The sequence below is a fragment of the Suillus plorans genome (genome assembly GCF_016647745.1).
Source record: "Suillus plorans strain S12 chromosome Unknown HD556scaffold_11, whole genome shotgun sequence".
Taxonomy (NCBI): domain Eukaryota; kingdom Fungi; phylum Basidiomycota; class Agaricomycetes; order Boletales; family Suillaceae; genus Suillus; species Suillus plorans.
This window is the reverse complement of record NW_024537395.1, coordinates 72,181-87,494: the sequence shown is the minus strand read 5'-3', so window position 1 is coordinate 87,494 and position 15,314 is coordinate 72,181. Positions and strand designations below refer to the sequence as shown.

The 15,314-nt window shown below is 49.1% G+C and overlaps 4 protein-coding genes across 4 annotated transcripts; 1 reads left to right on the top strand and 3 right to left on the bottom strand.

The window, feature by feature from the left end:
• Positions 1-243: 243 nt before the first annotated feature.
• HD556DRAFT_117207 (glycoside hydrolase family 3 protein) lies at positions 244-3,740 on the top strand. Its single transcript, XM_041296101.1, has 13 exons — positions 244-567; positions 624-802; positions 864-881; positions 943-1,049; positions 1,107-1,235; positions 1,328-1,429; positions 1,490-1,682; positions 1,737-2,028; positions 2,087-2,364; positions 2,418-2,843; positions 2,904-3,128; positions 3,179-3,228; positions 3,289-3,740. The coding sequence occupies exons 1-13, from the start codon at positions 408-410 to the stop codon at positions 3,695-3,697; spliced, it is 2,568 nt and encodes an 855-aa protein (XP_041163629.1). The 5' UTR covers positions 244-407; the 3' UTR covers positions 3,698-3,740.
• Positions 3,741-7,221: 3,481 nt separating this feature from the next.
• Positions 7,222-9,374, bottom strand: HD556DRAFT_1346347 (uncharacterized protein). Its single transcript, XM_041302252.1, has 6 exons — positions 9,277-9,374; positions 9,190-9,225; positions 9,101-9,137; positions 8,679-9,050; positions 7,641-8,619; positions 7,222-7,587 (listed from the first exon to the last, which is right to left on the bottom strand). The coding sequence occupies exons 2-6, from the start codon at positions 9,200-9,202 to the stop codon at positions 7,573-7,575; spliced, it is 1,416 nt and encodes a 471-aa protein (XP_041163628.1). The 5' UTR covers positions 9,203-9,225; positions 9,277-9,374; the 3' UTR covers positions 7,222-7,572.
• Positions 9,375-10,800, bottom strand: HD556DRAFT_1266062 (Brix domain-containing protein). Its single transcript, XM_041299110.1, has 4 exons — positions 10,693-10,800; positions 10,507-10,639; positions 10,221-10,457; positions 9,375-10,164 (listed from the first exon to the last, which is right to left on the bottom strand). The coding sequence occupies exons 1-4, from the start codon at positions 10,704-10,706 to the stop codon at positions 9,532-9,534; spliced, it is 1,017 nt and encodes a 338-aa protein (XP_041163627.1). The 5' UTR covers positions 10,707-10,800; the 3' UTR covers positions 9,375-9,531.
• A 2,307-nt stretch (positions 10,801-13,107) lies between these two features.
• Positions 13,108-15,017, bottom strand: HD556DRAFT_1231591 (uncharacterized protein; the record flags this gene model as incomplete). The annotated part of the gene is made up of 2 exons (XM_041297444.1): positions 13,108-14,797; positions 14,848-15,017. The coding sequence occupies 2 exons, from the start codon at positions 15,015-15,017 to the stop codon at positions 13,108-13,110; spliced, it is 1,860 nt and encodes a 619-aa protein (XP_041163626.1).
• Positions 15,018-15,314: the final 297 nt, after the last annotated feature.

Here is a 15,314-nt window from a genome sequence, read left to right as displayed (position 1 = left end):
AGGTGTTCTTCAAGTTCCGCCGACCCATCGAGAAAGCTCCCAAGGACTCCCATTCGGAATATCGCATATCCTATCATGATGCAGAACCATTATCCAATATCGACGCATCCCCCAAATTGCAACATCATTGCTATCAAACCAACGACCGACTTGGCAGTTTTCAGTGTTTTCACTGCTACTCCAGACTCGAGACGGCGAATTCTCGGTATCGGAGAAATCTCGGAAATGTCACGTGTGGACTTCATAGTGATAGTGAACAGTATATATGAGAGCAATATGAGAGTGCGGAGAAGAGACAAGTCCTGCTCATTCCTATCTTTCGTCCCTATCGCACTCACAGACCTGTGAGAAGCTAGACTATCTGCGCGTCGTTACAATCCAGATCTCACTTGGACTCAAAATCCATCATGCCGTGGTCAGATTTCGCAAATGCAGACGTGGATGATATCGTCGAGAAGCTCACTACGGATGAGGCTATCCTCCTCACCGCTGGTGTTGGCTTCTGGCACACCCATGAGATCGCCCGCCTTGGAATACCCGCTGTAAAAGTTAGCGATGGCCCTAACGGTATGTCAGATTCACTGCTCGATTAAAAACGCGATGATTCAGACGCATGTATGCAGGTATCAGAGGCAATCACTTCTTCATGAGTACACCGGCCAAGTGCCTGCCTTCTTCTACCGCGCTTGGAGCTACCTGGGACACGGAACTGATCGAGGAAGTTGGGCTGAAGTTACTCGCAAGCGAGGCCAAGCTCAGAGCCGCGCCTGTTATTCTTGCCCCGACATGTAACATCCAACGCGTATGTCTGCTCTTACCATCCTTTCATGTGCACCCGTTCATGACTACCGAACCGACTACAGAACCCTCTAGGTGGCCGTGTAAGTCCCATATCCAGAATGATAGCTCTGATCCCATCTAATTTTGTACTCCATTGTTCAGGCCTTTGAGAGTTTCTCAGAGGACCCACTCCTATCTGGTCTCATTGCGGCCGCGTACGTTAAAGGTGTTCAAAAAGGCGGCATTGGAACTACAATCAAGCATTTCGTGTATGTCCCATCATCCGATTCCGATCACCGTTCCATGTTAACTCGGGACTAATACAGGTGCAATGACAAAGAAGACGATCGTATGGCATACGACTCGATCCTAAGCGAACGTGCGCTTCGCGAGATCTACCTCATGCCGTTCATGCTTGCCCAGAAATATGCGAAGCCGTGGTGTTTCATGACTTCGTACGTTCGCATTTCAATTTCAAATACTGTGCTTCTCCTGGAGCACAGGAGAAGAACTTCGACACGTACTGATCTTCATGGTCATATTTTAGGTACAACCGTGTCAATGGCACCCACGCCTCTGAGAATAAGCATCTCTTGCAAGACATCCTACGCCGCGAGTGGGGCTTTGAGGGGCTCGTCATGTCCGATTGGTACGTTCCTCATTTACACGTATGGTTGAGTAGTAACTCATGTTGCATATGTTGAATTAGGTTTGGTATCTACAGTATAGACTTGAGTATCAATGCTGGCCTCGACCTTGAGATGCCAGGTACCAACAAGTGGCGCACCCTTGATCTCATGAACAGGTCTATTGGCTCAAGGAAATTGACCGTGAGGACTGTAAAAGAGCGCGCCCGCAAAGTTGTCGAACTTGCCAAGCGCGTCGCTCAAGAAGCACCGGAAGTGCGTACATTCCTATTCCGTCCCATGCTCTTTATTGATGACAAACACTCGTAGATCCTCGATGGAGATGGTATAGAACGTACCGTCGAAAGTGCCGAAGACACAGCTCTCATGCGCAAAGTCGCAGGAGAATCCATCGTATTGCTCAAAAACACTAACGCCCTCCTCCCCCTGAACCCCAACAAGATCAAAAAGATTGCTATTGTCGGAGGGAACGCAAAAGCTATCGTACTTTCTGGAGGAGGATCGGCCGCACTCAAACCATCGTACTTCGTGACCCCGTATGATGGTGTTACCGCTGCGCTTCCCAAAGGCGTGGAGGTTCTCTACAGCGAGGGCGCTAGCAGTACGTGGTTTTGTCATTCACATGAGAAGAGCTGTGTTTTTATTGTTCATTCCGCTAGCCTATATGGAGATGCCCACACTCGACTACGAGCTCTTCACCCCCTCGGGAAAGCGGGGCTGGACTGCTACGTGGTACGCGCATAAAGACGACGAGAGCATGTCTGCAATCAACACGCCCTACTCGACGCGTCTGGTTGATGAGACGAGGATATTCATCAGTACATCGGCACCCAAGGGCATCACGAGACGTTGGACGATGAGACTCGAGGGTGAGCTGAAGCCCCGCGAACATGATTGTTTGTTCGAGTTCGGCTTGACTGTCGCTGGAAGGGCTAGGGTGCGCCACCATATCCATGTTGCTGTTATCTCACTGAACATTGACATTTGTAGCTCTTCGTCGACGGTCAACTTGTCATTGACAACTGGACACGCCAACGCCGTGGTCAATCCTTCTTCGGCAGCGGTTCCACGGAAGAAAAAGGCCGCGTGCCACTCAAAGCCGGCGTCAAACATCACATCCTCGTCGAGTTCTGTAACGTCCGCGCACCAGCAGACGGTGATGAAGACGAGATGGTGATGGACAGCAACCCCGGCGTTCGTCTTGGTGGTGCAGAGGTGATCGATGAAAATGTGAAGATGGCTGAGGCTGTGGAGATCGCGAAGAAGGCTGATGTGGTTATTGCTGTCGTCGGCTTGAATGCGGATTGGGAGACGGAGGGGTATGATCGGAAGACCTTGGCACTGCCTGGACGTACAGATGAGCTGATTGAGAAGGTGCTAGCAGTGAACCCCAACACTGTTGTCGTGACCCAATCCGTGAGTGCAATCAAGATGAGATTTATGGCCTCAATTGAATTGATCTCGTGTTTACGCTAGGGTTCATCCATAACGCTTCCATGGGCAGATTCAGTTCCTGCGATCCTTCATTCATGGTACTTGGGTAACGCGACGGGCGACGCGATTGCGGACGTTCTGTTCGGCAAGAAGAATCCATCGGGCAAGTTGTCCTTGACGTTCCCCAAGAGATTGGAAGATATCTCTGCCCACGGACACTTCCACTCTGAGAACGGTGTCCTCCGTTACGGCGAGGATTTGTTCGTTGTGAGTCCGATCCATTGTGGATCTTATTTTGCGCTCATTTCCTTTGGTAGGGCTACAAGCACTTCCATCATAGAGGCATCAAACCACAGTTCTCGTTCGGGTGAGTAGCTCAGCCTCAACTATACAGAGAACAGAGGATTGATTGATTTCGCGTCGATAGTCACGGTCTCTCCTACACGACATTCTCTTACTCGAACTTGACACTCTCCAAGGCAGCTGTCTCGAACGGCGAATTCAGCCTGAACGCCACCGTCACCGTCACAAACACCGGCAAGCTCGCAGGATCCGAAGTCGTGCAGTTGTACGTCTCGATGCCTACCACGTCCGACGTAACGCACCCCCCGTTGCTCCTTCGTGCCTTCCGAAAAGCCAAAGACCTGCAACCGGGACAAAGCGAGACGTTGACGTTGACGCTGGACAAGTATGCTGTGTCGTTCTGGGAGGAGAGGATAGAGAGGTGGGTGATCGAGAAGGGCGTTTATGGTGTCAAGGTGGGCAGCAGTTGTGATGAATTGCCATTGGTCGGCAGCTTTGTACTTGAGAAAGGGTTCGAGTGGAACGGCTTGTAAGCTTGTAGCGATGCAGATGTATATTTGTAAAATCACAGCAGTCAATGCAATATGTTCGTTTACTTTCCACTGATGCTAAAACTCGTCATGACAAGACGTCCCGAGAGAAAACCTTGATTTCAAGGGACACCAAGCTAGCAGACCTCAAGGGCTTTTCGATGTAGCTTCCGACTAATGCCGTAACATCCTCACTTGTAGCCGCAGTGCCAGTGCATCCTGCTCGCGGTTCTCATCCATCCCCATTCATAGAAAATACTTTTGTTCCCGCTGTGAGTGATAGGTAGTGTTCATTACAGTACTTATAAGTACTAAGTAGAAATACACAACCTTTGACAAAGCAGACTGAGTAAGGAACTTGAGGAGTTCTATGGCCAGAAAAAGCATAGGATCCCTCAAGTTCGATGTCAGTTACCTGCTCCTCCTTGCCCCTCGTGCCAAAGGCTTTCCTCCTTCGTCGGTATTAGACCAACGCCATGAGCGTTCGGCAGCGATGCATGGCAGCATTCTCCGAGTCATGTTCCCCGTCATCTTAGGTTGACCACCACGATGAACAATTAATCTCGTCGATTGTTCGGGCGGCTTTTTGCAAGACAGGGGGGTCTCTGTGACCTCGGCTTTGCGAAGATGACTTCTTTCTCATTCTGTTTTGCAAAATACACGGCCGAAAGTCGGTCGTGTATAGGGCAATAATCAGTGTGGAGGAATGAGATCCAATATTGATTGACAAATCACCTGAAGGTCGTGATCGGGCAACAATGTGCAAGTGATGTTTCTTGGACATGGTAGGGGATACTTTGAACGATGATGACATAGGGCATAGTAAACTTCGGGTGCGAAAGTCAATACTCATTATGATCCGGGCTATCGTCGATAGGTAGGGGAATGTTTCAAAGAGGAATTTCCTTGGCGTTTGAATCGCGGAACATACATCCCTTCATTTTGATCGCATGTCTCCGCCCATCGACAGTGTTCGCACATGAAATCTTGACAGTGAAAATATGGCTGCGGCCACCGCCTCTGATCGTGCAGTTGAGGTTGAATTCCATCTTGGGGTGGTGGCCCGACGAGGATGAGTATATCAACAGTTGACAGATACGTGTGAGGCTCACCTCCAGGAGGATGTTGCACCTGATAGTGTACAGGGATCACGATGACGTGTGACTATCAGATATCAGGGGTTCTTCCAGTTTCTCGGTCGTTCTTTCCGTGTACATACTATGACAGGCCTTATGATATGTCAAGTGTTGCCAGCGGTATTGTTCTCAGACATTGGGCGTTGCAGGGTCATCGGAGGTGAAATCAGAACAGGTTGTGACATGGATGCTCAATCCGTCAATTCGTTTCCAAGTGCTGGACCTCGGTGGACGTAGGACGCCACATTTTGGCCGCTTCAGGTTGCTATCTTTTGACATTCGGTAGTTCTTTGTCGACCGTAAACTTTTCATTGATCAGCCAATCCTTTTTCAGCAACAGTTCCATAGGAAGAAAAGGCCCGCGTGCTGTTCAAGACCGGAGTCAAACATCGTCTGGGAGATATCTCTGCCCATGGACACTTCCACTCTAGGAGTGGCATCCTTCGTTATGAGGATCTGCCCGTCGCCATCCAGGCGATTTGATCTGATTTCAAACCGTTTAGCAGGATTACAAGAACTTTCATTATAAAGGTTCCGCTCGGAAATCGTGCAGCTCATCCACTACATCCGCAGTGACGCACTCGTCGTTGCTACGCGCCTTCCTCAAAGCCAAAGACCTCCAACCGGGACAGAGTGGGACGACGCTGGACAAGCATGTGTGTCGATAGGTGGGGTTGTCGAGAACGTGTCAAGGCTATGATGAACTGACAGTCTGATGTGGAACGGGTTGTAGCGATGCAGATCAGTATTGACATGGTCGACGCAGTATCGTTTGCATTCTGGCGACTAGAATGGAAAATGGACTGAACCTAGGCTGTCAGAATTGATCAGACTGGCACGTGACGCGTGACGGTCCACGGCATGTAACGCCCGCTGTTCTCTTTCTGGCTTTTCCTCACCGCCATTTTCCGATTTTTTATGATATCGAACGTTTTGGGAGGTTCACCAAATTTTAACGCTTTTGTGTACTTTCAGCCGATCATCGTGCATCATGTCACGGCGTCCGCTACATGCAATTTGCCTATCGGTGAATGGCCCCCGGATGATCACGTCGCTCAAAGCCCAATCGTGACAACATTAATAATGGGCGTTCTGAATCTTCTGATGTGGTCCGTTGCTATCATTGACTATATGGTCTTGGTTTCTCCAATACTCATCATCAGTAGCAGCGCGCCCGGGTCGTCATGACCAATTCATTGCCGATGTACATTGAGCGCTCAGCGCAATCAATCAGAAAAGATTTGACAGAGTAGGCTGCTGCGGAATTTGACTGATCGGGTCACGAGAATCCATATCACATAGCGAGCCCGCGGCACTTGAGGGACTTGGTGTTACTATCGATTTTCCTTCATCAATTCAAGGACTATCGTGATCTCCGAATATTCAATATTGTACACAGCGTCCCCGTATTCGTGCTGCTGCGGCCGAATCGCGTACTGCAGGGACGTCGTGATTGTATCACCGAGCACCCCCCGCTGAGAACATCGAAATATACGTTAGGCAATGTATCCCATTTCTGATTTCATGATGGAGTCCGGTACTTACATGTGCGGTCCGAGGCCATCCACCATCATATCGGATTTAGTGATTCCTACGAATCCCGTTCCCCAAGAACTGCGTAAACGTGCCCTTGTCAATCAGGTGTGTATGTGGTCTTTTGGCGATTGATTTGGCCAGTGAAATGATCATTTGTAATATGGGATCGCGCTTATTCCGCCCAGGTGACCCAAGTAGCTCTGACTGCTATGTCTTGGTTCTAATTAGATCCCTCCTCTATGGTGTGGCACGTATTGAGCTTCTCGAACGAGTATGGGAACTTGACGAGAGCCATCAGAAATAATGAGTCATCCCGAGAACCAGACATGTACCAGCAATTAACGAATTCATTTTCCTTGCAGCTATTATCAGACTTCCCCCTCAACGAATTATCGTACTCCGCCGGACTTTCACAAGGTTTCTCATAAACAACACAACCATTGACTCGTAGGGATTCTGCATGGACGGTTCCGCCAGTTTGCCCAGAGTGCATCGATCAAGACGAGTTCAATGCTGCCAGTGTCAAGCGGATGCTTGATTTCTCATGTCATGTATCACGTCTGATTGCACATGCCTACTTTACTCCAGTGGCAGTAGCGCGCAGCTTTGTATTTTATAAAGCAGCACATGCAACTGTCGGAGGTTTTCCGGGAGAATTATGTGCGAGCTATTTATGACGGCGTAACTCTGAGCGAAAGAGCTTGTCTTTGGGGGCCTGAGGTCTGATTGATGATCGACCACGGACGGTACCTCAAGGCCTCAGGCCTCATTCGACGATGTGCCTTGTGGAATACAAATGATCTCGTGTATCTGTTGTAAATCAGCCAACAGTTCACATCATTGAAATGGATCTTCATGCATCGGGATTTATACAACCCAAACCATATCACACAACAAACTTAAGAGGAACCAACAGAAATTCTCTCATTTCTCCGGGCACATCACAAATCTGTAGTGGACGCTACACTAAACAGTTCGTACTAGCCGAGCAGCGTGTGTAGTCTAAATACGTGACGCAGCAAAACAGCGCCAAGGCCAGGGAGCGCCCGAGAATATAAGCTAGAGTTCAGCACCTTTCCTTGCATCCTCATCACAAGAAAACATATCGATATAAGTAATAAACAGAAAAGAGCGACGACGCTGCGGATATAATACGCAAACAAGTCCGCAACAAATTTCAGATGCGGCGAAATTTCTGTGAGGGTCTCACTCATTTGCGACCTGTTTATGAGCACGTGAGCCAAAAAAAAATGATGGGTTATGTGATTACGTACTCTGAGCACACGGTTGTGTTGACCGTAATCTTCGTCGTCAGCGTAACTCATACGCTGACTCGGAGGACCATCGTCGTGATAATCTTCACCCTCGACTTCGCCTACAGGACTGTGAGACTGAGCAGGGGGTGGCGACGGGGAAGTCTCATGAGAATTGGGAACCCCATGATTCAGTGGAAGTTGAGACGGTGAATTAACAAAGCCAGTGTATGCATCTGCGAACTGGGTATCATTGCGCGGGGGTGACTGGTATACAGGCTGAATGGGCAGGGAGTAGTTCTCGCTCGACGAGTGACCCTGCGAGTGCCCATGTGAACGCATACTTCCATGTGTCTGACGAGTATATTCCGAAGGCCGGCGGTTAATATATGCTCCATTGTTGGCAGCAGCCATGGCGGCAACTCCAGTTCCCGCCAGACCAGCGCCTTCGAGCAATTCGATGCCGCGAGATCTGTATCGCCCACTAGCGGTGTGATCCAATATTTCGTGGGGCTGTGGGCCAGGACCAGCGAAAGCGTGGTATGGGGTCCTGCGGCTCGGCTCGCGAGCAAGGTTGCCTGCACCAACACCAGCAATGCCTGGTGCACGATGAGTTTCACTGTCTTGCCTACTCCGAATCCTTCCCACGTTAGCCGTAGCGAGAGATACTGCCCCAGCTGCGTATGGGTCATACTGTGTCATCTCACTCATACCATATGAGTCACTGGGAAGATTCATCGGAGCCTGGCCAAAAGTCCCATGGGTGGTATCCGAGTATGGATATCCGCCGCCCGAACCGCCATTGTTAGAGTACGCGTAGTCATCAAATGGCGAACGCGAAGAGGCGGCCGCCTCTGCGGCTGCTTCCGCGACGTCCCTGTCAAACTTCTTGGCACGACGGCGGCGAACGGCGTTCGTCACAAGTGCGATGAAAATCGCAATAACGATGAGACCAACGACGGTGAAGACACCGGCAACGGCTCCAGTGTTCGAAAAGAACCTATTATGATGGCGGTGATGTGAATTACGTGAGAATGTATTTTAAAATTTTGAACTCACGAAGTGGATGAAGTGGCGGTATTATTAGCAGATGAAGGAGTGGAGGTTGCCACAGTCACATAGGTTACACTGGTAATTACAACACCGCCGCTGGTTGATGTGTAGACTGAAGCACTAAGAGTGGGTGTTGGCGATGTTGTTGCAACTGTGGTAGGAGTAGTAGCTGAGACAGAATTACTGATCTGTGTGGATGAAGTGCTCGACAAAGTAGCACTGGTTGATTGCGTCGTGGACGAAGCTGATGTCGTACTAGCAGTACTGCTCGCCAAGGTCGACGAAGAAGTAGGAGTAGTACTGCTGGACGTAGTCGTTGGAGTCGAAGCCGACGACGACGTAGTAGTAGGCGATGTAGTTGCTGTCGCCGAAGTACCGCTGCGCTGGAGTTCCAATCTGGATTCCATGTGATAAATGAAAGAACTCACCCAGTAGATGTTGCCGCAGGGGTTGTTGTCGTCACTGCTGAGGTGCTGTCTAATGAAATGTACAAATTCCAAGTGCATCATGGACTTACGAGCACTAGACATATCTGAAACCTAAATGAATGGATCTTTTGAAAAGATCAGAACTTCAATAATTCAGGGATCAAGTTTCGACTTGCTGTTTGGGCCAGCAAGATCAGGTGGTTGTGGTCAACGAACAACAGGATCCACGCGCATGAGAAGTTTTACCTATGTAGTTTGAGAGGCAGTTAATCAAGCTACCACGCCTTTGTTGTTCAAATCCTTATGTAATAAGCGGAGCGGGCACGGCTTTAAGTGGGAAGGTAGATGCCATAAGGCCATGTTCTGCCCAGCTGCCCGCGTCCATTAAAGAATAACCCCACGGCGGACATGGACTATGAATACAATCACCCTTAATCCCGCTTTCGCTTTTTCTGTCGAGGGTCGTCCTCCTGCTCGCTCTCTTCTGAACTCCCATCCTGTTCCACCAGCATACCCTTTAAGCCTTTCATCTTCCGCGTTTGGAGTTTGTTGAGATCCTGCTTCGCGATGTGCACCCGTCCCCTCAAGTCGCCCATTTCGTCCACTTCCAAATTTTTCTTTTTCTTTCCAAGACCCTTTTCCAAGTCTTGCTTCTTCAACTTTGGTCGTCTCATAGCAGCCTTCCACATTTCTGGATCAGCGGCTTGATGACGTCTCAGTGATAGGTCAAGGAAGGGGCCCATCTCCGTCAGCTCGACACGTGGTATACGCGTTCCCGACGGAAGTAGCTTCACGGTGTACGTCCGTATATGGATCTTGGGTAGATTTTGGACATCCTCTTCCTGGGAGTCGCCTAGAATAGGATTTGCCGTTTGTAGTGAGGGAGCAGGTGCGATGCTAACGCTGATTACATGCTCCAACCCTGGTAAACATATGGAATCGATGACTTCTCCATTGAAGAAGTCCATAAGCAATGATTTTACTTGAATAAATCGTGGGTGGGTGTCGAATAGTTCTGATGCGAAATGCATCATGGGCTTATGTCCCGGTGTTGATTTTGGTGTCTACCGCCCATAAAATTATTAGATTAGATTATACGGCAAAGGGAAAAAATACTCACTTTGAACTCTGCCATGCTGATGAATTTGTCTACTCCAAGTTCGCACATATCCAGTAGTCTCGAGTCGAATGTACGTGCAATAATAAGACCTGCAGGTCTCTTTTTCGTAGACTGGCCCACGAGGAACATGGACGCATCATTTTTGCCCGCCCAAAATTCAAGGGACGAAGCATCCTCAAAGGGGTGAACGGTGTTTTTCTTCGAGAACGATATTGCGTCTGGTCGTTTGAGTGCCATCTAATTGATGATCAGTCTCCAACCTCGAGGACTTTCGAACAATACACACCAGCTCTTTCATCACACCGTTCAGTATCTCCCCTGTATGAGTTCCCTTTACGAATATCGCTGTCCGAACATCTTCGACCTCCTTGGCTTCACGAGCCTCCAAAGCCCGCTTTGACCTAGCATTGCGTGGTTTTCTATAATACACCCTTCAGCAAGCGCACAACTTTTTAAGATCACAGGGACTTACACCGTTCTCAGCATACTCCCGATCTGCCAGAAAAAACAACTCGACAACTTGAAGTCAGTCTATTCAGAATTTTCCAGCCACAATCCACCTTCCATTCTAGGAAAAAACAGGACGTTGTTGTGCCATATTTACTAGGGTTCGTCTATAGAGCCGAGGCCCGATTTTGGTACATTTCACCTTTCTACGTCACTGACACTGGACAGTGACACTAGACGTGGCATACTAACTTAACTATGTACAGGGATACTCGAGTCAGAGACGAGACTTTTGTTCGTCGTCTTTATTCACGCCTCGGATGAAATAGCACATGTATTATGGCACACCTCTTTTGCCTGTGGTCTATCGAGTAAGTTCTCAGGATTGGTGCATTTGTCTGAGCACGGTAATCTTCTGCAGTATTGCTTGGAAACTATCATAGGCTTCATAGCCCTAGATCCGCCAATGGTGTATAGTGGACTCGACTCCCACAATGGCGCCGCTCAAAAAGACATCGACTTGGGTAGGCTGAACAAGGATGTCTTCGTGGTAGACAAGGCGTTCTGCGTGAAAGTGGTACTTCAATCCCTCAAAATTTCAGGCAAACTCATGAGGAATCTCCTAGTTCTTTATTTCTTCCGTGCATCCTGGTCGCGTTGTCAGCAGTTTATCTGCGAGGCGAAAAAAGTCATTCAATACCAGAGGTGTGTACAACGAGGCGTAGTATAAAGTCCAGTTCGGGATGACTGAACTGATACGAAAATAGTCGTGTGAGCACCGAATTGAACATAAGCTCGACTCGGAGGAGCAAGAATGATGTTTTATCCAAATCCGTATGTACGCTCCTCTTATTACGGTTCCGCGAACCTTCGTGATTTGTTGCGAGCTGAATACGGCACACTCCTTGCAATGTGCCTTTTCATAATAACAAGCGTACCTTGTCGCACATCCTGATAGCCTATGCAGGGACCTCCCCGATGCTCACGGGAAAAATCAGCCGCTGAAGAACGTTCACAGGCGCACATCAAGCGGCATTCACCGTTCTCCACCTGACTTGCCGTCTTTCTCACAAGAGAGAAAGACGCCACCAGATGCCCATGTTCTCCGAATCACTGGTCAGCGATGACTACAATCGTGTAGATGACTGGCCAAACATCGTATAAAGTCTTTTGGCTTGCTGGGAAAGATCGCCCATGAATGGTATGTCTTCAAGTAGAGTATACTACATCTTGTTGATCAACAGTCCGTCAATCAAGCAAAGTTCACATCAGTCCAAGAAAAAATAAATCGATCAGACGGTCCGTGCTAGTGCTATTATTGGTTACCACCAGTTTGCACACGCCTCATCTTGTGCAGTCACAGAATGGACATATTGGCTGATTTCTGAATCTCAGTCCGCCCGAAGGGCACACCTGTGTAATGTATATTCAAGCTCCGAAGGGCCGCTTGCGTGACCCAAAAGCCTTTGTCGCGGTCTCGAGCCATCTCTTGTCAGATGGCATTCATTCAAGCTCATTATGAGGGCATTCTAGAGCATTATGATTTAGTAGCTTTAAGGTTTGTTCCGGCGATGTGCGTTGCAGGTAGAATTGGATTATTACGGACTTTGAAAAATATTTGCAAAGATAAGCCGTAACATAAAATAATGTCGGTATGGATCTACTACTACTGGTGCCGGTAAATGGAGGACTAGCAGGGAGACCCTGAACCCTGGAGGATTGGGGTTACTAGCTAGTGGTTTATGTATAAAAATAAAATTTGTAGCACAGGATTTGGTTGGTAGTTGTTCCGGTACGTATTGGAATCACGGTGGAACGATTGTCTTCCTTCTATGACTAGGGGAGACCAACATATTGGGAAGAGACGGGGACCTGATTGCTCTGGCGTTAGTGGCCCGAAACGGGTATAAATTTCGAATCGCGGGGTGCCTCTTAGTAGTGTTTACAAGAGGGGTCATCGTTTTACTCAAATGAACAGCGGCTCTAAGGACTTCCTTATATAAGTGGACTTTTTATTCTTGGATAGAGTAACCCATTATATTCAAGGGGGATTTGCAACTCACATCGAGATGCTTTGATTGTGGCGAGTACCAAGGCCATTCCAAGCCAAGCATTATTGGTGGTTTCAAAGCGGTGTATTTACACGACAAAAGATTACGAATACGAGGCGCTACCGTAGCAGTACATACAACCTCAACGAAACCCCACCAAAAGGTATAAACAACACTACACAAGATTAAAAAGATTTTGGTATAGATGAGTGCGAAGATATAACGATGAAATACTTGTACTAGAAAGGGTTTGAGTCGTACTGACCGAGCACGGAGGAAAACACAAGATAGGTAGGTAATCGCGCTGCTAACAAACACCAATGTTCGTACCCCCCAATTACTAGGGATATAAAGCGAGAAAAGTTATGATTTTTATCCCCCCACGGCAGTCACACTCTCATTCCAACGGCAGCGGAGGAGTATGGAGATGTAACTGGAGATTCCCTTCCTCGCTTTGATAGTGCTGGAGGGGTTGCCCCATTGGATGATGGGGATGACGAGTTTGATTGTATGCTGACGGATCGAGCAACGGTGGCGAAGGCAACGCCGTGTGGTTGGGATCGTGGACTGCGTGATGTGTCTGATAAGGGTGAAGATGCGAAGCTTCCTCTGTTAACGGAAAGTATGGCCCCTGCTGCTGCTGCTGCTGCTGATGCCGATGATATGTCGTGCCGAAATTGTGGAGAAACTCGGCCTCCCCCGAGCGACGCCGCGCCTGCGCTATACGCTGCTGCTGGAATTGTTGGCGTCTGAGCTCCTGGGAGTAGTGAGTAGCTTGAGATTGGTGTTCTATCGACGAGTGTGAGGGATGATGCTGATGAGATGATTCCTGATGCGGTAGTCGGCCGTGAAGCCGTTCCTGTTGCACCGGGTAGAAATGATCGTATTCCTGCATCTGCATCTGCGTCGTTGCAGAGTTCCAGGACGGTGAGCCTTCGAGATTGAGGGCGTGATTCTGACCCGTACTCGTACTCTCCAGGCCCTGAAAGCCCGCTGCTGGGTTCTCGACGTGAGACATCATCGTCTGGTCCCGGGTATGGTCGTTTGCGAGGGTTTGGTGGTGAATATGCGAAAGGCCCACTAGATGAGATTGACTCGGCGAGCGCCGGTGGGTGGAAGGAAAACGGTGAGTCATATGACCCGCCTGTTGGAGATGCTGGTTCTGAATCGTATGGGACGCCCCCGTAGGAGGATGTGAGGGATGGCGCTGCCATGTCGCCGCGTCCATAGACTGGAACGGATAGTTCTGTGACCAATCCAGGCCCTCCAGCGTAAGCAGGTTTTGTGGAGAGGATTGATGCGGGAGCTGTACCTGGGCGATTGGCTGTTGTAGGTCTTCGGAAGGGTAAGGGAAGTACGTGTTGTGCTGACTGAGGTGGGAGGGCGAATGATTGGGATGGTGGAGGGGGGATTGTCGCGGAGACGACGGCAGCGAGTGGCGGGAGCGTTCTAGCATGTGCGTCGGGACCCCCTGCAGTTGGTGGCCTGCTGCTGCTAGATCCGGGCCGACCATCCCGTTCCCTAGAGGGGAGACTGAAGTTGAATGTGTTGGTGGTGAAGGTCTGAAAGGACTGCGACTGTTGCTGCCAGGAAGTAGAGGATGCGGGGGGGACACGAAAGGACTGGCTGGAGTCACGAAAGGAATGGTTGTTTGTAGGTCGAGGATTACCAGAACGATGATCCAAATCGGAATTCCAACCGTCACCGTAAATCATGTTGTCACCACCCTCGTAACCAGTGCTCGTACCGGGACGCTGGTGCATGGGGTGGAGAGAGGCAGACAAGTCCTCCTCCTTGACTTGATCGAGACCATGCATTGAACTATCTTGAGATCCTGAATGATTGCTTGAGGCGAGTACGGCAGCAGCATTAACGGAAGCTTGACCTCTCTTGCCTCTTGGCTGACCGGTTTTATTTGCGGCGGCCATAGAAGCATGAAGAGAGGTAAGTTCACGCATCATGCGCTCATTCTGCTCTTGCTTATCAGCGTGAACAGTTTGAGCATGCTGGCGTAGATTATCGAGACGCGAGAATTGCTTGCTGCAATGGCAAGTAAAAGGGCGCTCGCCAGTATGTTTCCTGATAGGAAATTAAAGAGATCGAACGGGGGTATGTGCCTCGGTACCTACCTAATGTGCCTGGCAAGATGCTCACTTCTACTGAAAACCATACGGCACTCGCCATAACCTCTGCATTGAAAAGTCTTTGCAGGAGCTGGACGATAGCGTTTATTGACGCCTTGTATGCCTGCTGAAGCAGATAAAATAGATGGATTGTTTGGTGCGACTAGGGCAGCCATGTCGGATGATGAACCTGTGGGAGAGAGTTCACCGTTGTCGTCGTAGTTATTATTTAATGATTGATTGAGATCGTGAATCTCTGAGGAACGAGAAGAGATTGAAAGTGAAGCAGGTGAAAGTTTTGAATCGACTAGAGTGTCGAGAGTTGAAGATTTTGAGTCCTCCATGAAGCGGGTTAGGAAAAGAGGAACAACCTTCTATAAAAAAGGTGCCTGATTGCAGACGCTGGAAAGAGTTAAGCCCAACACCTCAATTAAGGCACCGCAATCGTCGGACTTTTAAAAAAATCTATCCGT

Excerpts from the sequence above, each read along its gene's own strand:
- HD556DRAFT_1266062 (XM_041299110.1), bottom strand. Across the intron at positions 10,458-10,506 it reads ACGGTGTGATGAAAGAGCTG|ATGGCACTCAAACGACCAGA; the intron begins GTGTGTATTGTT and ends ATCATCAATTAG. Across the intron at positions 10,165-10,220 it reads TCAGCATGGCAGAGTTCAAA|ACACCAAAATCAACACCGGG; the intron begins GTGAGTATTTTT and ends TATGGGCGGTAG.
- HD556DRAFT_1346347 (XM_041302252.1), bottom strand. Across the intron at positions 9,051-9,100 it reads CCTGCGGCAACATCTACTGG|CGGTACTTCGGCGACAGCAA; the intron begins GTGAGTTCTTTC and ends ACTCCAGCGCAG. Across the intron at positions 8,620-8,678 it reads ACCGCCACTTCATCCACTTC|GTTCTTTTCGAACACTGGAG; the intron begins GTGAGTTCAAAA and ends CCATCATAATAG.
- HD556DRAFT_117207 (XM_041296101.1), top strand. The coding sequence starts at position 408 with ATGCCGTGGTCAGATTTCGCAAATGCAGACGTGGATGATATCGTCGAG. Across the intron at positions 1,236-1,327 it reads CCGTGGTGTTTCATGACTTC|GTACAACCGTGTCAATGGCA; the intron begins GTACGTTCGCAT and ends GTCATATTTTAG. Across the intron at positions 1,683-1,736 it reads TCGCTCAAGAAGCACCGGAA|ATCCTCGATGGAGATGGTAT; the intron begins GTGCGTACATTC and ends AAACACTCGTAG.